Source organism: Podarcis cretensis (assembly GCF_951804945.1).
Source record: "Podarcis cretensis genome assembly, chromosome: 10".
Lineage (NCBI taxonomy): Eukaryota > Metazoa > Chordata > Lepidosauria > Squamata > Lacertidae > Podarcis > Podarcis cretensis.
Genome location: NC_137179.1, coordinates 41,891,776 through 41,909,263, shown reverse-complemented (window position 1 = coordinate 41,909,263; position 17,488 = coordinate 41,891,776). Strand labels below are relative to the sequence as shown.

General features: G+C 40.7%; 1 protein-coding gene across 3 annotated transcripts in view; it reads left to right on the top strand.

Moving 5' to 3' along the window:
- PTPRQ (protein tyrosine phosphatase receptor type Q) overlaps positions 1-17,488 on the top strand; it is a 108,272-nt gene that overhangs the window by 60,339 nt on the left and 30,445 nt on the right. For all 3 annotated transcript variants that reach the window (XM_079991791.1, XM_079991790.1, XM_079991789.1), the window contains exons 44-49: positions 62-388; positions 5,642-5,763; positions 9,175-9,361; positions 10,115-10,359; positions 10,771-10,837; positions 12,628-12,783. In XM_079991791.1, coding sequence (XP_079847917.1) covers positions 62-388; positions 5,642-5,763; positions 9,175-9,361; positions 10,115-10,359; positions 10,771-10,837; positions 12,628-12,783 — 1,104 coding nt within the window. The remainder of the gene's footprint in view (positions 1-61; positions 389-5,641; positions 5,764-9,174; positions 9,362-10,114; positions 10,360-10,770; positions 10,838-12,627; positions 12,784-17,488) is intronic.

The window sequence follows — 17,488 nt, the reverse complement described above, 5'->3', positions numbered from 1 at the left end:
CACAAGCTATTGATTGCTTACTGTAACGTGTGGTACATAACATTTCCAAAATTATTTTTAGCTCCCAGCGCTCCCAGAGATATTTCGTTTTCAAGCATACAATCAACAAGTGTGACCTTGAGATGGAGAATGCCAGTTACTATCTTTGGCTACTTTCAAAACTACAAGATTACTGCGCAGTTACGATCTATCCATTGCAACAACTGGGAAGCTGCTGAATGTATTGAATATGAGCAGGAGCAATATTCATATACTGTTGGCACTTTGTCAGAGGAAACAGTCTATGACCTGAAAAAATTTAGATGGTATAGATTTAGAGTTTCTGCTAGTACGAATGCTGGTTTTGGCTCCTCTTCACCATGGATTTCTACACAAACTCTTCCTGGCTGTAAGTAAGAATGACTATCATACATCTTAGTTTTACATGGACACCAAATCTATAAAGGTCTGGAATAATTCAAACCATGCACAGTTGATGATACAGCTACCTTGAATTTATCAATGGTACCCCGATGTGTCTCTCTGGATATTCAAATGTAAAATGCAATCAAGTATATAAGCATTGTTAAAAATCCATTGCCTGTAAGAACTTGTATTATTCAATTATATCCAGTTACATCCTCAGGAAATCATAAGTGCTGCATATGTCAGGAATTAAGCATGCAGTAGACTGTATACAATAGTCATGAAAGAGGAAGAGGGTCTGACAGCAATCATATTGCATTGAAGTTAGCATTTTTTTTTCTGTTTTCCATGACTACTTCATTTTCCACCTAAAAACATTAGCAAAATCATGGAATTCCATATTCAAAGCATAAACATAATGTATAGTTGATATTAGTGAACATTTATTACATACAAGCTTGGTGTAATGGGAAGATTTAATTTTTTAAATTAACCTTACCATTCCCAATTCTCTGAAGAAATATACAGGAGAATATATTCGTAGTCAGCAATTCTGAGAAAAAAGTCTCACTTGTAGATCTTAACAGCTGCTTGTTGTGGTCATTATCCAAAGCAGCTGCTGAATCTAGATATTTTCAGACTGTATAAATTGTTTAAAATAAGAGGGAAAACATATTTCACATTCCCCCCCTATAGAAAATGGCAAGGTGTTTTTTTTGTGTGTCTGCTCAGCAATCCTCTCTTAGGAGTTTTTCAAGGAAATGTTAGCTAGAGAAATCCAAAACAATCAAGTCACTGTTTGCTTCAATAATCTACTATTTTAGCAGTTGTTTAATTTGGGATTTTTGTACACTAAGCTTTAAAATTTCACAAGCACTAACAGTATCTCCCTTTTAAAAGCTCATACCAAACGTTGAAATTGATTTTTGGATAGAGTGAATTTTAAAAGGCTTTTGGGTGGTTCTATCATTCAATAGGCTAAATCAGTTGGATATTTAGGATTGTGGCCATGATGCAATTACAAAGTAGAAAGTGCAGGCTTCAGCTCATGCAAGCTATGTCTGTGACAATTGCGTGGTAAAGTTAAAATTGATTTTCTTACATTTTAAAAACATTAGCAATTTTGGAAAGATTCAATACATGTTTACACAGAGGTAGGGATAATGATACTTACTATTAAATAGTCACCAATGCTAGTTTTGCTCCCATAGTTAGATAGAGTACTCAGCCTTCTGTTTTATAGATTGTCCTCTTAGGAACTGTCTTTCTGTCTCATAAAATAGCTTGATGGCAGTGTTATTGCATTGCTGATAAATTATACAAGTCCACTTTGCAATGGGATCTGTTTTCTAAAGAATCAAACTTTGCCGTTACCATGATATTAAACCATAACTTTGGTTCAGAAAAGGAGAATTTTTGACAGCTGCAGCTTGTCGTAGACTTGTGAGAAAACCTGACCATACTGAAATTCCCTCTTTTTAATAGCTATTAAAGATTGTGGCTCTCTCCTCTTTAGGCACTGGTTGCTTTGAAGTCGGTTTCTGTATAGCAAAGCTTTCTCTGTTACGTAGTCAGTGAGCTTTGCCTACTTTTCTGCTTTTCACACATGCTAAGGGCACATGAACTCTACCTCCATTCCAAGTTAGTAACCCTAGGAACAGTGGCTGTGTCTTGCTTTGATTCTTAAGATAACATTCAACCCAACTTGAACCTAAATCTGCTTGTATAGTTTCTTCCAATGCATTGTGAGAACCATTGGTCCAATGCAGATGACAATGTAAACAGAATGAACATAGGATGAGAGTCTCAGGATCATGGTTTTGCCCATGATCTCCATATGTCCAGCTAGCTGTGCACAGTGCTTGAGCTATATATAAATTCATAGCTTTAAACTCTTGAGGCTTTCTGCATGGGACAGACTATAGACTGGGTAGATAAAGGCTTTGTAGCAACAGTTTATACATATGTGGATGCTGTTCAGAAAGTGGGATGTATAGGTTTGGGTAGGGTGCAATCATTACTCCCTTCCATACACTCATTCTGCCTTCATCATCCCTGTACAAGGGTTATTGTTTCTCCATCATTAAATGTTTCATTTGAGCAATTCAGGACGCCATTGCCCTGTTTCTAGATACACATTGTTGAGCTTACTGACAAGCAAATTTAAAGATTGCAGTCAACTGAGTCTGTTCATCATTCTTTCCTTATTTTTCTTGAGGATGCAAAGGCTGACAAGAGCAGCACATGAACAATTGTAGACAGGATGCAAAAATAAAGCAAGCCAGGACTACAGCAGAGGTGCATAAGCCAGACCTCCTCAGCTGCAGTCATATGTTTGGTCACTTTCTTCTACCTATATTGCCCCCAGGATGCTTTGCAAGGTCTAGGAGTTCGTATAACAACTTTGCTCATCAAAATTGCCCAGAACAAGGACATTGGTATGACCAATAAACTTCCACTGAAGTTATATTATGAGAAATTGCTTTCCCCCAATTTCACTGCCTTTACATGCCTTATTAAAATCACCAGATAAATGCTGAATTTAAGGGCAGAGGGAATAATCCTGAATTGCCTCTAATTCATCACAAATCTTGCAATAATAGAATAGAAGATACCTTTCCATTTCAGAATTTTGCCTTTGAAAAATACTACAATCTAATCTAATATTTATTTTAAAATATTTGTTCAAGTAATCTTATTTTATGTAAAATGTTAGTGTTGTAAAAATGCAGGCATGTATTTACGTTTAAAGGCACATGATAACTCATAGCCTTGCTTTCTTTTTTTAAAAAGATCCTGTGCCAACATAAGCCCTACTAAAGTGCTGGAGTCAGAGGATGCATTTGAGCATCAGAGGATCAGTTTTGCTTTTTGATGAGTGGCTCTGTAAAATGATAAGCTATCCAGACGTACCTTCCAGCTAACAAACTTAACTTCTGCCTCACCATCAGGACACAGATGGATGGGAAAAAATGACCCTGACCTCCATAAGACCCACATTCCTGTGCAAGCATAGAAGCATGATAATCAGGAAATGATGGTTATTAGTTACAGAAAATGCATTATTGTGAAAACCAGGAGAAAAGTGCTCATGAGAGGAAGTGATTGGATTATAGGGGAACGAGTGAATAAGACTAGGTCATTCCTACTGAGTAAATTGCTGTGATTTATAAGAGAAAGGGTATGGTGATATCTTGCCCCATTACCGACTAGACTCATTTCACAAACAATCTTAAATCAGTATGTGACAGCTACCATTGGCACAAAAATTGTTTGTGTAATATGTTTGTTGTAAGGCTGCTAGACTGAAGCTAACAGATTTCCAATTTCTAGTCATGTTTTACTTATATATAGATATCAGAAAGTTAGTTTGTTGAACATTCTTCAGCTATGATGAAAGTTGTGAAGGGATGTCTTGGCACTTTAGATGAAGAGTTTTAAATGCATTCGCATCCTGATCCTGAATGCACTTATATGGAAGTGTCTAGATGTGCATCCTTTTGAGTTTGTGGCAGCTGTGGTTTTCACTCAGCCTGTGTTGATTTCCAGATATGCTGCCACAGTCTGAGCTGGCCATATACACACTGACTGCCACAAGCTTACTGCCACAGGACAAACTCCACTCCAATCAGCTTTGATTCTTAACTACGATTCACCAAAAGCTACAGTTGCAATCAGGTTCCCCAAAACTGGTTCAGGCTGAGCTTAGAGCATGGCCAGTCTGCTTACACAAAGCCAGCTCGGCCAGTAAGATTGCATGGACTGGCTCAAAAGGTCCCATGAACAACCCCTAATCTCATTAATATCAATGGAACTTCAAAGGCATGGACAGTATCGGGACTATCCTAACAGACATTAGCAGAGGCCATTAGGAGAGGCTATGGACATGCAATATTGTATTTCAGATTTCCGTTTGGAAAGAATTCATTCTGGGTGTTCTGTGTAAAGAAATAAGATAAGGAAGGAAATATCAACACAGCTTGCTTCTAACAAAGCCTATGCTGCTTGCAGAAAGGAGTTAATTTTTAAAAGTCTAAAATATAGCATTTTTCCACCATGATAACATAGGAATAAGTATCTTTAAATGGACAATTTTACACATTACACTACATTATAAAGTGATCAAGTCATTTGTTCCCATCATTCTATCTTAAAGAATTAATTGATTTTTAGTAGCTAACTCTTAAAGAAACAAACTTTTTCTACAATATTCTTCACCTTCCCCATTAATTTTGTAAAGAGGCTACCTGATCATTGTTCTACTCTCAATAATATGAAGCACTGATCACTAGGAGAGAAATAATGGAACTTCCGCTACCTGTGGAGAATGATGTGGATTTGGTTGACCTACCAAGGACAACAGTTTACTATTGCCCCACAAATTACCACCAGATGCTATTACACCACTTGTTTTACCATCCTTATCACCATTTATGTTAAACTTGCCTCATGGTATAGATTTTTTACAGAGGGGCAGTTAATACTACTATGCAAATATCCCTGCATTTTCAGTAAAGGAATAACTGTTGAAGGAAGCATTACTGTATTGGCAGAAAATTCATTTTTTCATCAGCAGAAATTCATCAGAGGTGGCCAATATGGTGACCTTCAGATGTTGTAGACTTCAACTCACACCATCCTTGACCATTAATCAGTCTGGCTGGGGTTGAGGAGGATTGTAGTTCCCAATATCTGGAGGGTACTAAGTTGGCTACCCCTAAATTAAACCAGTTTGTTATTTTAAATATGAATATCCATATTTATGTACGGCATGTGTTCCCTTTACACGTGATAGCGAATGTTAATTACACTCAGAGTAGACTCATTGAAATCAACAGCCATGCCCATTGTTTCCCGATGGGACTACTGTGAGTATGACTTAGTTGGATACCACACAAGTAATGTGACTGCCATAAAACACATTGTATTTTATAATATTTTGTTAAAATGTTGATTAGAGTCCAGTTTTACTGGGCCTTTGTTGACTGCCACAAAACTATATTGCTAGATTTTGGGTGATACAGTTATCACACATACAGTTCCTAGATTTCTAATTTGGCTGCAATTAAAATCAATATATGGAGACTTTTTCTATGACAGGGGCAAAATGCTGTGACAGGGCCAAAAAAAAAAAAAAGGTGTGAATACCATTTATTGTTCTTACTAAACTTGTACCGAATGAAATATTTTTGAGAGCTAACTGTATTTCCTGATTTGTTTTCTACTTTTTCTCCAGTTCCAGATGCTCCTCCTGAAAATGTAACTGTGGTAGTTACATCTCCTTACAGTATTAATATTAGCTGGAGTGAGCCTGTCATCATTACTGGACCAACATTTTACCTCATCGACATTACCTCAGTAAGCCACTGCTTTTTTTCTCTATGACTATTAATGGTACAATCTGATACCTTACATAAATTTAGTGCTTATTTTCTAAAGAAAGATCCTGAAGCAGAGGGCTTATCTAGAAATAACAATTATTATCTTGAAAGTTCTTCTCCTGAATGCTGAGGGAAACATTACGAGGGAAACTTGTGGTGAGGGAAACATTGCAAGGTGGTACAGTTAGTCAGAAGGACCAGCAATCTAAGCTCGTGATCATCTATAGCTGGAGAAGATGTGTAGTCACAGATAGGACAATGCAGAAAAAGCAAGTCATATATGCCAGTACAATGGTACCTTGGTACTCAAATGACTTGGCTCCCAAACAAATAGGCTCCTGAATGCCACAAACCCAGAAGTGAGTGTTCCGGTTTGCGAACATTTTTCGGAAGCCGAACATCTGATGTGGCTTCCACAGCTTCGGATTGAGTGCAGCTTCCACAGCTTCTGATTGAGCTCCTGCAACCAATTGGAAGCCATGCCTTGGTTTTTTAATGGTTTTCCGGAGTTGAACGGACTCCTGGAATGGATTAAGTTTGAGAACCAAGGTACCATTGTGGAGGGATATATGGGGTGCTAGAAAAAAAGTACTGGTACTCACCATGAAGTTGTTAACGGTAAGTGCCACAGTTTTAACCAGTGCTTTTATTCTAGCAAAAAAGGTACCAGTACTGCGTACCCTTGAGAACCCTCAGGGAAAAAAGCACTGAGTATATAGCTTTATTTTTAAAGAATGGTTTCTTGTTAAGCACTGTCTTCTATGTGATCAGTACCTACAGGTGTGAAGTCTATATAGACAGGTCCACCGCTGCTTCAATAAAACTATCCATCTGTCTGTAGTGAAAATCCTGGAATAAAATTTTGTTACTCTTTAGGGAAACAGAGTTACTGCTTCAGGGTCCAAAAACAAGCTGTATTCAGCAAAATTCCCATGTTAACATTTTAGTTAGTTAGTGAGACTTTCATTGTAGATGTAAAAACTTTAAGACTGTTTTTAAAACAAAAGCCAAATCTTCCCTATTCTGTATATTTTAAAATATTTTTTACTATGCTGATATACGGAAGTTACAGTTGTTTTAGCCTTCTTTTGAGCTTGCAAGTAAATTATTCCTAAAGAACCTGATCCGGCCAATTTTTATCTGCATTGTGCAGAACCTTATTAAGGTCTGGTGAACAGAAAACAGTGCCTTATTATTATTATTATTATTTATCATTCTTTTGGAATTTATCTGCTTTTTTCAGCCACTTCTCCCTCTCATTGCTGTTTTTTTGTGTGGTTTTTTTTTTTTGGGGGGGGCTGCAGGACTGAGGCCACCCGCTATGTTTCCATACTGAGCAGGAATTTATAACTTGTTCATCTGGTCTCAACTCTCTGTTCCCTGCACTGCCCCCCCCTTCCCCCAGCAATATCTTCTTAACCTGAATATACTTGTTCAAATCAGTATTTTTTTCTCCAGTGGAAGGGATGGATGAAAATGCAACAGCTTTAATCTGCTCCAGGGGAAATGAGCTACCAGTTTACAGCCGTTGCCTGTTGTGTACACTCAGTTCTTTTCTACCACTCCTGCTGCCAATGCAGCACTGTGAATGAAACAGGAATCAGATTTTTTTGTGTTGTGCAAACCCGGGCTCCTTGTTTTTTTGGTTTTTTTTGGGGGGGGGGAAACCACAAGTCTGGGTTTGGATGATCCAAGCTAGACTTTGGCTTGTTTCATTCACAGTGCAGCAAGGAAGGAATGGTACTAGAGTACTTGAGCCAGCAGTGAAATGTTTCCTGCTAGCTGCCAGGGTGGGAGCACTGCCAGAATGACCCCCATCCACTTGAGCAAATTGGGGCTCGCCCTGTGCTGCCTGCCCAGCCATGCAGTGGTGAGCCTGGCCATTTGAAGGACACACTCATGGTGTCCTGTGGGTCCAGCGCCACTTTGTGAGACTCATAAAAGTGGCGCAGGGCTGGCAGGGCACATGCCTGTTGTGTCCTTCTCACCTGCCCTGCAGCTGGAGGGTGGCGTGAGAAGTACGCGACAGCTCATGACGTCCTGACAGGGTATGTCTCCAAAAAAACTGCGCCCAGGGTGATGCCTCCCCGCCCCCAGTCCTGCCCATGCTACAGCTCTAGCTTGAGCAGCCCGCACCATGAGCATAATGCTCATTCTCATTGAGCCAATAAACTATGGTTTTTAACCAGGCCATTGCGAATAAAAGTGCCACTTGGGAGGGGTCAAAAGAGTTCAGTACTGTTTCTTGATGGTCATCCCAGGAAATGAGTGTCTGTTTAGTAGATCAGAATCTTTAGTTAAGGTTAACTCTCAGTGGGGATACTAAGGCACATCTGTCAAAGAAAATATATGTTTGACCTACCTTAATGTGTTAGCAGCTGCATCTACTGCACACTTGACCCACTGGGGATTGCGAGTGTAGAGATTCATACTTCTTATTTTCTGTTGCATCACAGATAAACAAAATTGGTGCATGAGGAAGGATAGTCACAAAGAAAGGATTTTATATCAGATTATATTTACTCATTTGTTGGCTGAGCTATTTTTTACTGCTGCTTAGTTCTTGGGATTTGCTTGTGTCTTCTGGTGCTGTTGTTTTGACACCAGAAGCACGAGGTAGGGTCACATGGTGGTTTATCCTATGCAGTTCAGGAACACTCAGTGACAACAACAGCTTTCTGAGTTTTCCGCATACGATCTAGTTTTCCTCTTGCAACAACATACAGTTACTGGTGGCACTCTATGGAAAGGACAGAGTTCCTTTTCATACACCCCACATCAAAGGGCAGCATGAGGGTGTTCTTACAGATTCCCGAGTAAGGAAAAGCAAGACTCTCCAGTTCAGAACACCACAAATGCAGGCTAGCTATATATTCATTGCAGTTTTAAATGAGAAACAGCAGGTAGATGGTAACCCGGCTTTCCATTTCATGACATACAGTGGTACCTTGGGTTAAGTACTTAATTTGTTCCAGAGGTCCGTACTTAACCTGAAACTGTTCTTAACCTGAAGACCACTTTAGCTAATGGGGCCTCCTGCTGCTGCTGCGCCGCCGGACCACGATTTCTGTTCTCATCCTGAAGCAAAGTTCTTAACCCGAGGTACTATTTCTGGGTTATCAGAGTCTGGAACCTGAAGAGTATGTAACCTGAAGCGTATGTAACCCGAGGTACCACTGTACCTCGTGCTCCGGCGGCACAGCAGCAGCAGGAGACCCATTAGCTAAAGTGGTGCTTCAGGTTAAGAACAGTTTCAGGTTAAGAACGGACCTCTGGAACGAATTAAGTACTTAACCCGAGGTACCACTGTATTGCCTATATGCCATAATGCTACACCATTCTGTTAAATATTGCCCTAATTTTGTTTGTTTATTTTTGCTTTGTATAGGTAGATACTGATGACTATAAAGCTTCATTCGTCAAAACAAACGATGAGGATAAAAACCTTGATGTTTCAGGTTTAAGGGCATTTACAAGGTATTCCGTAGTGGTCACTGCTTTTACTGGAGATATCCATGCTGCACATATTGAAGGCAAATCTAGCCCTGCAGTCATTGTTTCCACTTTTGAAGCAGGTAAGCTGTTTCCTTTTTGTTGTTGTTCTTAGTATCTCTTTGGAAAAAGAAAATGTGAAGCAATTAATTTTTCTATGTTGTAAATGAAGTTTATGATATCAGGAAATACCACCATTCCTTTCGGCCATAGTAACTCTGGAACAGCCATCACTACTATGAAACAGCTTCTCCTCTTAACTTCTGCCTGTTATGTCCTTGCTAAAGGCATATAGCCACTGCTCATAAAAGTGACATCCCTAAGCAGTGGTAAGCGAGGCACTTGGGATGCAATTTCAGGGGAAAGGAATGATGAGTTGGGTTTCTGCACATAGTCTTTAATGGGCACTGAAGTTGAAAAGGATGCTTGAAGTTCTTTACTGGTCTCAGATTTGTGAATGCCACTCTGCCGTAACAAAAAACAAAGGTACGGCAGTATAAAAGGCACATTTGAAATCAGGGCAGAAGCTGCCATTATAATCAGTAAAACTAATGCAATAAACCCCACATCTGAATGCAGCTTAAATCTTTTCCTCTGCAATGTTTTAGAAGCTGGATGTATACTAGTATTTGCATTTTTTGCAAAGACTCCTAAGGCTTGTGGTTTGTTTTTAACCGAAACCTAAAAAAGAGCAATTGCAAGACCAACGTGTCCAAAATCACATGTGAGTTTAGATGTACATGTAAACTGAGATCCAAACGTAGCTGAAATATAAATATAGCAAATAAATAAATATAATTGTAATTTTAAAAACAAATCGTTGAACATTCTTTCAGTGCCCAGAGACCCACTTAACAACATAACATTTCAGAAGATACCCGATGAAGTAACAAAATTTCAAGTGACGTTTATATCACCATCTGAACACAGTGGAAATATTCAAGTGTATCAGGCAATGGTATACAAAGAAGATGACCCAACAGTCTTCCAGATCTATAATTTAAGTGTTATTGACAGGACAAACAAGTCAGTCACTGCTTTGATAGAGGGACTAAAAGGGGGACATACATATAATATCAGTGTAAGTTGAACTTTGTGTCTCTTTCTTTAACACAATCAGTAGTAAAGCTAAGCCAGAGCACTTTACTGTGGAGTGGTTTAAAAGTTATTAATTAATGCATGACTTGATTTCCAATTATTATGTTTGTGTGTATATATATACCGGTATCTATCACACTACATGCAATTAATGCATAGTAGTCAGCAAAATAATATAGGGTCAGTCTTGACCTGTACCCTTAGAAGTAAGCCCCACTGATTTCAGTGAAGTGTCAAAGTCTTACTTTACTCAAGTAGAATTTAAATACTCTTCCACACACACCCCGTGTGTGTACATGCATGAAATAAGTCCAAGTTAATGTAGGTCTATTATGATTAAGGTAAACAGACTGAGATATAGGAAAATATATATAATTTAAACATTTTTATTTAGGTTTATGCAATAAATGGTGCTGGTGCAGGGCCAAAGATCCAACTTAAAATCACAACAGACATTAAAGGTAGGTTCATGTAATGATTTCATAGTTTTAAAATAAAGATAATGCAAAAGAAACGTGGTCAGCTTGTTTTTTTAAAAAACAAACCAAAACTATTCTCTTACGCACATCCTAGGTCAGTGGTTCCCAACCTTTTTTTTTTGGCCATGCCCCACTTAAGCATCTCTAAAATCCTGATACTCACCCCCTGTGACATATAATTCTTATTCACATGGAGGAAGCCTAAAAGGCCATTAACTGTTAATAACTCATTCTCAAATTGCCCCCCTTAAAAATCAAGTTGCCCCCATGGGGCGTGTTGGGAACCACAGTCCTAGATGGTGTTATCAACTGTTTCCCATTCCCATCCTCATGCTAACTTGAGTTATATTAATTATTTGCATTAATTTTGAGCAGTACCTGTGATGTAGCTAAGGTAAATTAATATTAGGTTTTGGAAAAGAAGCCATGATGCTAAATTGATATATTTATCATTTACATTAAGGCTGCAATCATAAGCAGCTTTACTAAGAATTATGTCCCATTGAAACCAGTGAGATGCATGTCCAAGTAATTATGATCATATAGGAATGTACATTATTTTAATATTTTCTACCTATAACATTATGCTGTGAGTTTTCTGGGAAATTTTTATTTTGAATCGGGCAATTTGCATTAGAGGTTTTTTCAGTTTGCTCTAGAAGGATTTAATATGTTTATTTGTATTTAAGAACCAAAGCTAAAAAAAAGTACCATGTTTTTTTGTCCAAATACACCATAAGTATTTGACCTGAAATATTTGAGGTAAGCAGCAGTACTGCTTTCAGAAGACAGGAGCGCCCCACATGTTCAGCCCCACCAGTCACCACTGCAGCCCCATATGCACACACACACACTCTCTCTCATATCAATACTCCACACTATTATGTATTCTGTGGTCTGTTTTTGCCTGAGCTTAAGTCTGGACTAAGGATTCTGAGCCCCCGTGTTCTGATTCGATACACGATATCCAATCACAGAACATTTCAGGATTTGGGCCTCTGCCATTGGCCCTTAAACACAGAGTCATGATTCGCAGCTTGGAAGCTTAGACAGCCAATAACGTTGGGAGTGGGAGTGGCCCAGGAATTCAGAAATGTATATAAGACACACCAAATTTTTTTTATCTCTTGAGATTTTATAGAGTGTGGGATATCTCTGGCCATGCTTAATACCACCTCCCCAGCCTACACCAAGCTGTCATGTGGCCCCCAAGAGATTGCCTTCAACTGATGTGGCCATTAATGGGGGGGGGGAGGAATTGTCCACCTCTGATTTTATAGCATAATCATCCTATAGCTCCAACCGCTTTTTCAATCCTGCAAGGGGCAATTGCCCTTACCTTGCCATCCTTAAAAAAAAGGGATGAAAGGAGGAACCATTTGAATAGCAATTTTGGTGGCTGCTGTGGTGAAGTTCTGAATGGTCTGCTGCCTTGGTTCATGGGTTTATATAACTGAACTATTCAAACAATATTGGGTGTTTGTAATGGGATCAGTGCTCCTCATGCATGTGAGTTTTTTTATGGTTCACACAATATTATTTGTATTAAAATGCCAGCATGTGTCATCATCCCCCATTTAATCTAGATTTACCCATTCTGGAGGAAACAACCTGTTCGCAATATCTTAATGACTTCTTTGCAATATTCAGCTCCCATCTGGAAGCCCTCATCAAGGGGATTTTAATTAAGTAGAAAACTACTTGACTCAGTAGTAGATGTAAAAATACTGTTGAACAGAACAGCATCACAACATATATTTGTCTCAAAACAGAACCACCAAGGCCTAGTAAAAAGCCAGTGCCCGTTTATGATACCAGTGGAATGCTCGTCACTGCTACAACAATTACTATTCGTATGCCGGTTTGCTATTATAATGATGACCATGGGCCCATCAAGAAAATACAAATTCTTGTTGCAGAAGCTGGAGGTATAGAAATATTTTCCCCTTAAATGTAAAGATAGGGATGTTCATTTTTTTCTACTTTGTTCTGTCCTTTTGTTTTATTTGAATGTGCAGGCTTAGGGCTCATCCAGATTTGCATTTACCCCACCGCTTTCTCCCAGCGAAACCTGATCTTTACTGCTTAATCGGAGCAATCATCAATTGGTTTTTCTCCAAATTAACATTTGCTCCGATTTAGTGCTTTCTGGGGGAAAGCAGCGGGGCAAGGAAAGAAAAACCACTCCGACCTGTGCTTTCTGGGCACAGAACAAACGTTAATCTATGTTTTATGGACTTTTCATGTGCCAAAATCTGGAAAATGTGTGTGTGTGTGTGTGTGTGTGTGTGTGTGTGTGTGTGTACACACACACAATTACAAGATTTCTAGCCCACCCTATAGAACCGAGGGCCACATTTGTCTCTGGGCAGTCAACCAGAAGCTACATGCCTGGATGGAGGATAGAAGTCAGCAAAGCATTGAATGTTAATTTTGTGCATCTCTCTCTATCCTCCATCCAGGCAAGCAAGAGGCAATATCACAGTTCAAGGACACATTCCAGCCAGGCAAAAGCACTCAAGCTGTTAATGATGCACAGCAAGTGAAGGGTACAGCTGGGTCTGGGGAGAGTCCCAAGGGGCCCAGAGATAGGCCTGGGGGTGCATTTGGCCTCTGGGGCTGAGTTTGCACATCCTTGCTATTGGGCAAGGTCCTTTCTAGGCAGCTTGCAAAATGAAACAAAACAGAAACGCAGGTTTCACAAACAAGGAGCAGTAACAACAAATTAAAACAGTTTACAGTCCAGCATAAAACAGTCAAACAATTTTAAACTAATGGACTGAAACCACTGTTCTAAAACAGTTGTTGTTGTTGTTGTTTAGTCGTTTAGTCGTGTCCGACTCTTCGTGACCCCATGGACCAGAGCACGCCAGGCCCTCCTGTCTTCCACTGCCTCCCGCAGTTTGGTCAGACTCATGTTTGTAGCTTCGAAGACACTATCCAACCATCTCGTCCTCTGTCGTCCCCTTCTCCTTGTGCCCTCCATCTTTCCCAACATCAGGGTCTTTTCCAGGGAGTCTTCTCTTCTCATGAGGTGGCCAAAGTATTGGAGCCTCAGCTTCACGATCTGTCCTTCCAGTGAGCACTCAGGGCTGATTTCCTTAAGAATGGATCGGTTTGTTCTTCTTGCAGTCCATGGGACTCTCAAGAGTCTCCTCCAGCACCATAATTCAAAGGAATCAATTCTTCGGCGATCTGCCTTCTTTATGGTCCAGCTCTCGCTTCCATACATCACTACTGGGAAAACCATAGCTTTTACTATACGGACCTTTGTTGGCAAGGTGATGTCTCTACTTTTTAAGATGCTGTCTAGGTTTGTCATTGCTTTCCTCCCAAGAAGCAGGCGTCTCTTAATTTCGTGGCTGCTGTCACCATCTGCAGTGATCATGGAGCCCAAGAAAGTAAAATCTCTCACTGCCTCCATTTCTTCTCCTTCTATTTGCCAGGAGGTGATGGGACCAGTGGCCATGATCTTCGTTTTTTTGATGTTGAGCTTCAGACCATATTTTGCGCTCTCCTCTTTCACCCTCAATAAAAGCTTCTTTAATTCCTCCTCACTTTCTGCCATCAAGGTTGTGTCATCTGCATATCTGAGGTTGTTGATATTTCTTCCGGCAATCTTAATTCCGGCTTCGGATTCATCCAGCCCAGCCTTTCGCATGATGAATTCTGCATATAAGTTAAATAAGCAGGGAGACAAAATGCAGCCTTGTCGTACTCCTTTCCCAATTTTGAACCAATCAGTTGTTCCATATCCAGTTCTAACTGTAGCTTCTTGTCCCACATAGAGATTTCTCAGGAGACAGATGAGGTGATCAGGCACTCCCATTTCTTTAAGAGCTTGCCATAGTTTGCTGTGGTCGACACAGTCAAAGGCTTTTGCATAGTCAATGAAGCAGAAGTAGATGTCTTTCTGGAACTCTCTAGCTTTCTCCATAATCCAGCGCATGTTTGCAATTTGGTCTCTGGTTCCTCTGCCTCTTCTAAATCCAGCTTGCACTTCTGGGAGTTCTCGGTCCACATACTGCTTGAGCCTTCCTTGTAGAATTTTAAGCATAACCTTGCTAGCGTGTGAAATGAGTGAAATTGTGCGGTAGTTGGAGCATTCTTTGGCACTGCCCTTCTTTGGGATTGGGATGTAGACTGATCTTCTCCAATCCTCTGGCCACTGCTGAGTTTTCCAAACTTGCTGGCATATTGAGTGTAGCACCTTAACAGCATCATCTTTTAAAATTTTAAATAGTTCAGCTGGAATACCATCACTTCCACTGGCCTTGTTATTTGCAGTGCTTTCTAAGGCCCATTTAACTTCACTCTCCAGGATGTCTGGCTCAAGGTCAGCAACCCCACTACCTGGGGTGTACGAGACATCCATATCTTTCTGGTATAATTCCTCTGTGTATTCTTGCCACCTCTTCTTGATGTCTTCTGCTTCTGTTAGGTCCTTACCACTTTTGTCCTTTATTATGGTAATCTTTGAACGAAATGTTCCTTTCATATCTCCAATTTTCTTGAACAGATCTCTGGTTCTTCCCATTCTGTTGTTTTCCTCTATTTCTTTGCATTGCTCATTTAAGAAGGCCTTCTTATCTCTCCTTGCTATTTTTTGGAAATCTGCATTCAATTTCCTGTATCTTTCTCTATCTCCCTCGCATTTTGCTTGCTTTCTCTCCCCCGCTATTTGTAAGGCCTCGTTGGACAGCCACTTTGCTTTCTTGCATTTCCTTTTCACTGGGATGGTTTTCGTTGCTGCCTCCTGTATAATGTTGCGAGCCTCCATCCATAGTTCTTCAGGCACTCTGTCCAGCAGATCTAAATCCTTAAACCTGTTCCTCACTTCCACTGTGTATTCATAAGGGATTTGATTTAGATTGTATCTTACCGGCCCAGTGGTTTTTCCTACTTTCTTCAGTTTAAGCTTGAATTTTGCTATAAGAAGCTGATGATCTGAGCCACAGTCAGCTCCAGGTCTTGTTTTTGCTGACTGTATCGAGCTTCTCCATCTTTGGCTGCAGAGAATATAATCAATCTGATTTCGATGCTGCCCATCTGGTGATGTCCACGTGTAGAGTCGTCTCTTGTGTTGTTGGAAAAGTGTGTTTGTGATGACCAGCTTGTTCTCTTGACAGAACTCTATTAGCCTTTGCCCTGCTTCATTTTGCTCTCCAAGGCCAAACTTGCCAGTTGTTCCTTTTATCTCTTGGTTCCCTACTTTAGCATTCCAATCTCCTATAATGAGAAGAACATCCTTCTTTGGTGTCACTTCTATAAGGTGTTGTAAGTCTTCATAGAATTGGTCAATTTCAGTTTCTTCAGCACCAGTAGTTGGTGCATAAACTTGGATTACTGTGATGTTAAAAGGTCTGCCTTGGATTCGTATCGAGATCATTCTGTCATTTTTGAGATTGCAACCCAGTACTGCTTTCGCAACTCTTTTGTTGACTATGAGGGCCACTCCATTTCTTTTGCGGGTTTCTTGCCCACAGTAGTAGATATGATGGTCATCCGAACTAAATTCGCCCATTCCCGTCCATTTTAGTTCACTGATGCCCAGGATGTCAATATTTATTCTTGCCATCTCATTTTTGACCACCTCCAACTTACCCATGTTCATGGTTCTTACATTCCAGGTTCCTATGCAATATTTTTCTTTACAGCATTGGACTTTCCTTTCGCTTCCAGGCATATCCGCAACTGAGCGTCCTTTCGGCTTTGGCCCAGCCGCTTCATCAGCTCTGGATCTACTTGTACTTGCCCTCCGCTCTTCCCCAGTAGCATGTTGGACGCCTTCCGACCTGAGGGGCTCATCTTCCAGCGTCATAACTTTTATATGCCTGTTGTCTTTGTCCATGGAGTTTTCTTGGCAGGGATACTGGAGTGGCTTGCCGGTTCCTCCTCCAGGTGGATCACGTTTGGTCAAAACTCTCCACTATGACCTGTTCATCTTGGGTGCCCTGCTCGGCATAGTTCATAGTTTCTCTGAGTTCTTCAAGCCCCTTCGCCACGGCAAGGCAGTGATCCATGAAGGGGTCTAAAACAGTAGGCACCTTAAAATCATCCTAACTAAAAGCCAACTGGGAAAAATTGGCCTTCTGGGGCTTTTTTTGAAGGCTGGTGCTTATGAGGCCTATTATGCATACGTAGAGAGGGAGTTTGGTAGGCTGGAGGGCACTGCTGATGAGGCCCTTTCAATGTAAAGGAAAGAAAGATGCCTCAGGTCAGCAGAGCATGGTGCCATCTGATTTCCTGAGTGACTAAAAGGTAAAGGTAAAGGTACCCCTGCCCGTACGGGCCAGTCTTGACAGACTCTGGGGTTGTGCACCCATCTCACTTAAGAGGCCAGGGGCCAGCGCTATCCGGAGACACTTCCGGGTCACGTGGCCAGCGTGACATCGCTGCTCTGGCGAGCCAGAGCTGCACACGGAAACGCCGTTTACCTTCCCGCTGGTAAGCAGTCCCTATTTATCTACTTGCACCCGGAGGTGCTTTCGAACTGCTAGGTTGGCAGGCGCTGGGACCAAGCAACGGGAGCGCACCCCGCCGCAGAGATTCGAACCGCCGACCTTTCGATCGGCAAGCCCTAGGCGCTGAGGCTTTAACCCACAGCGCCACCTGCGTCCCTACTGAGTGACT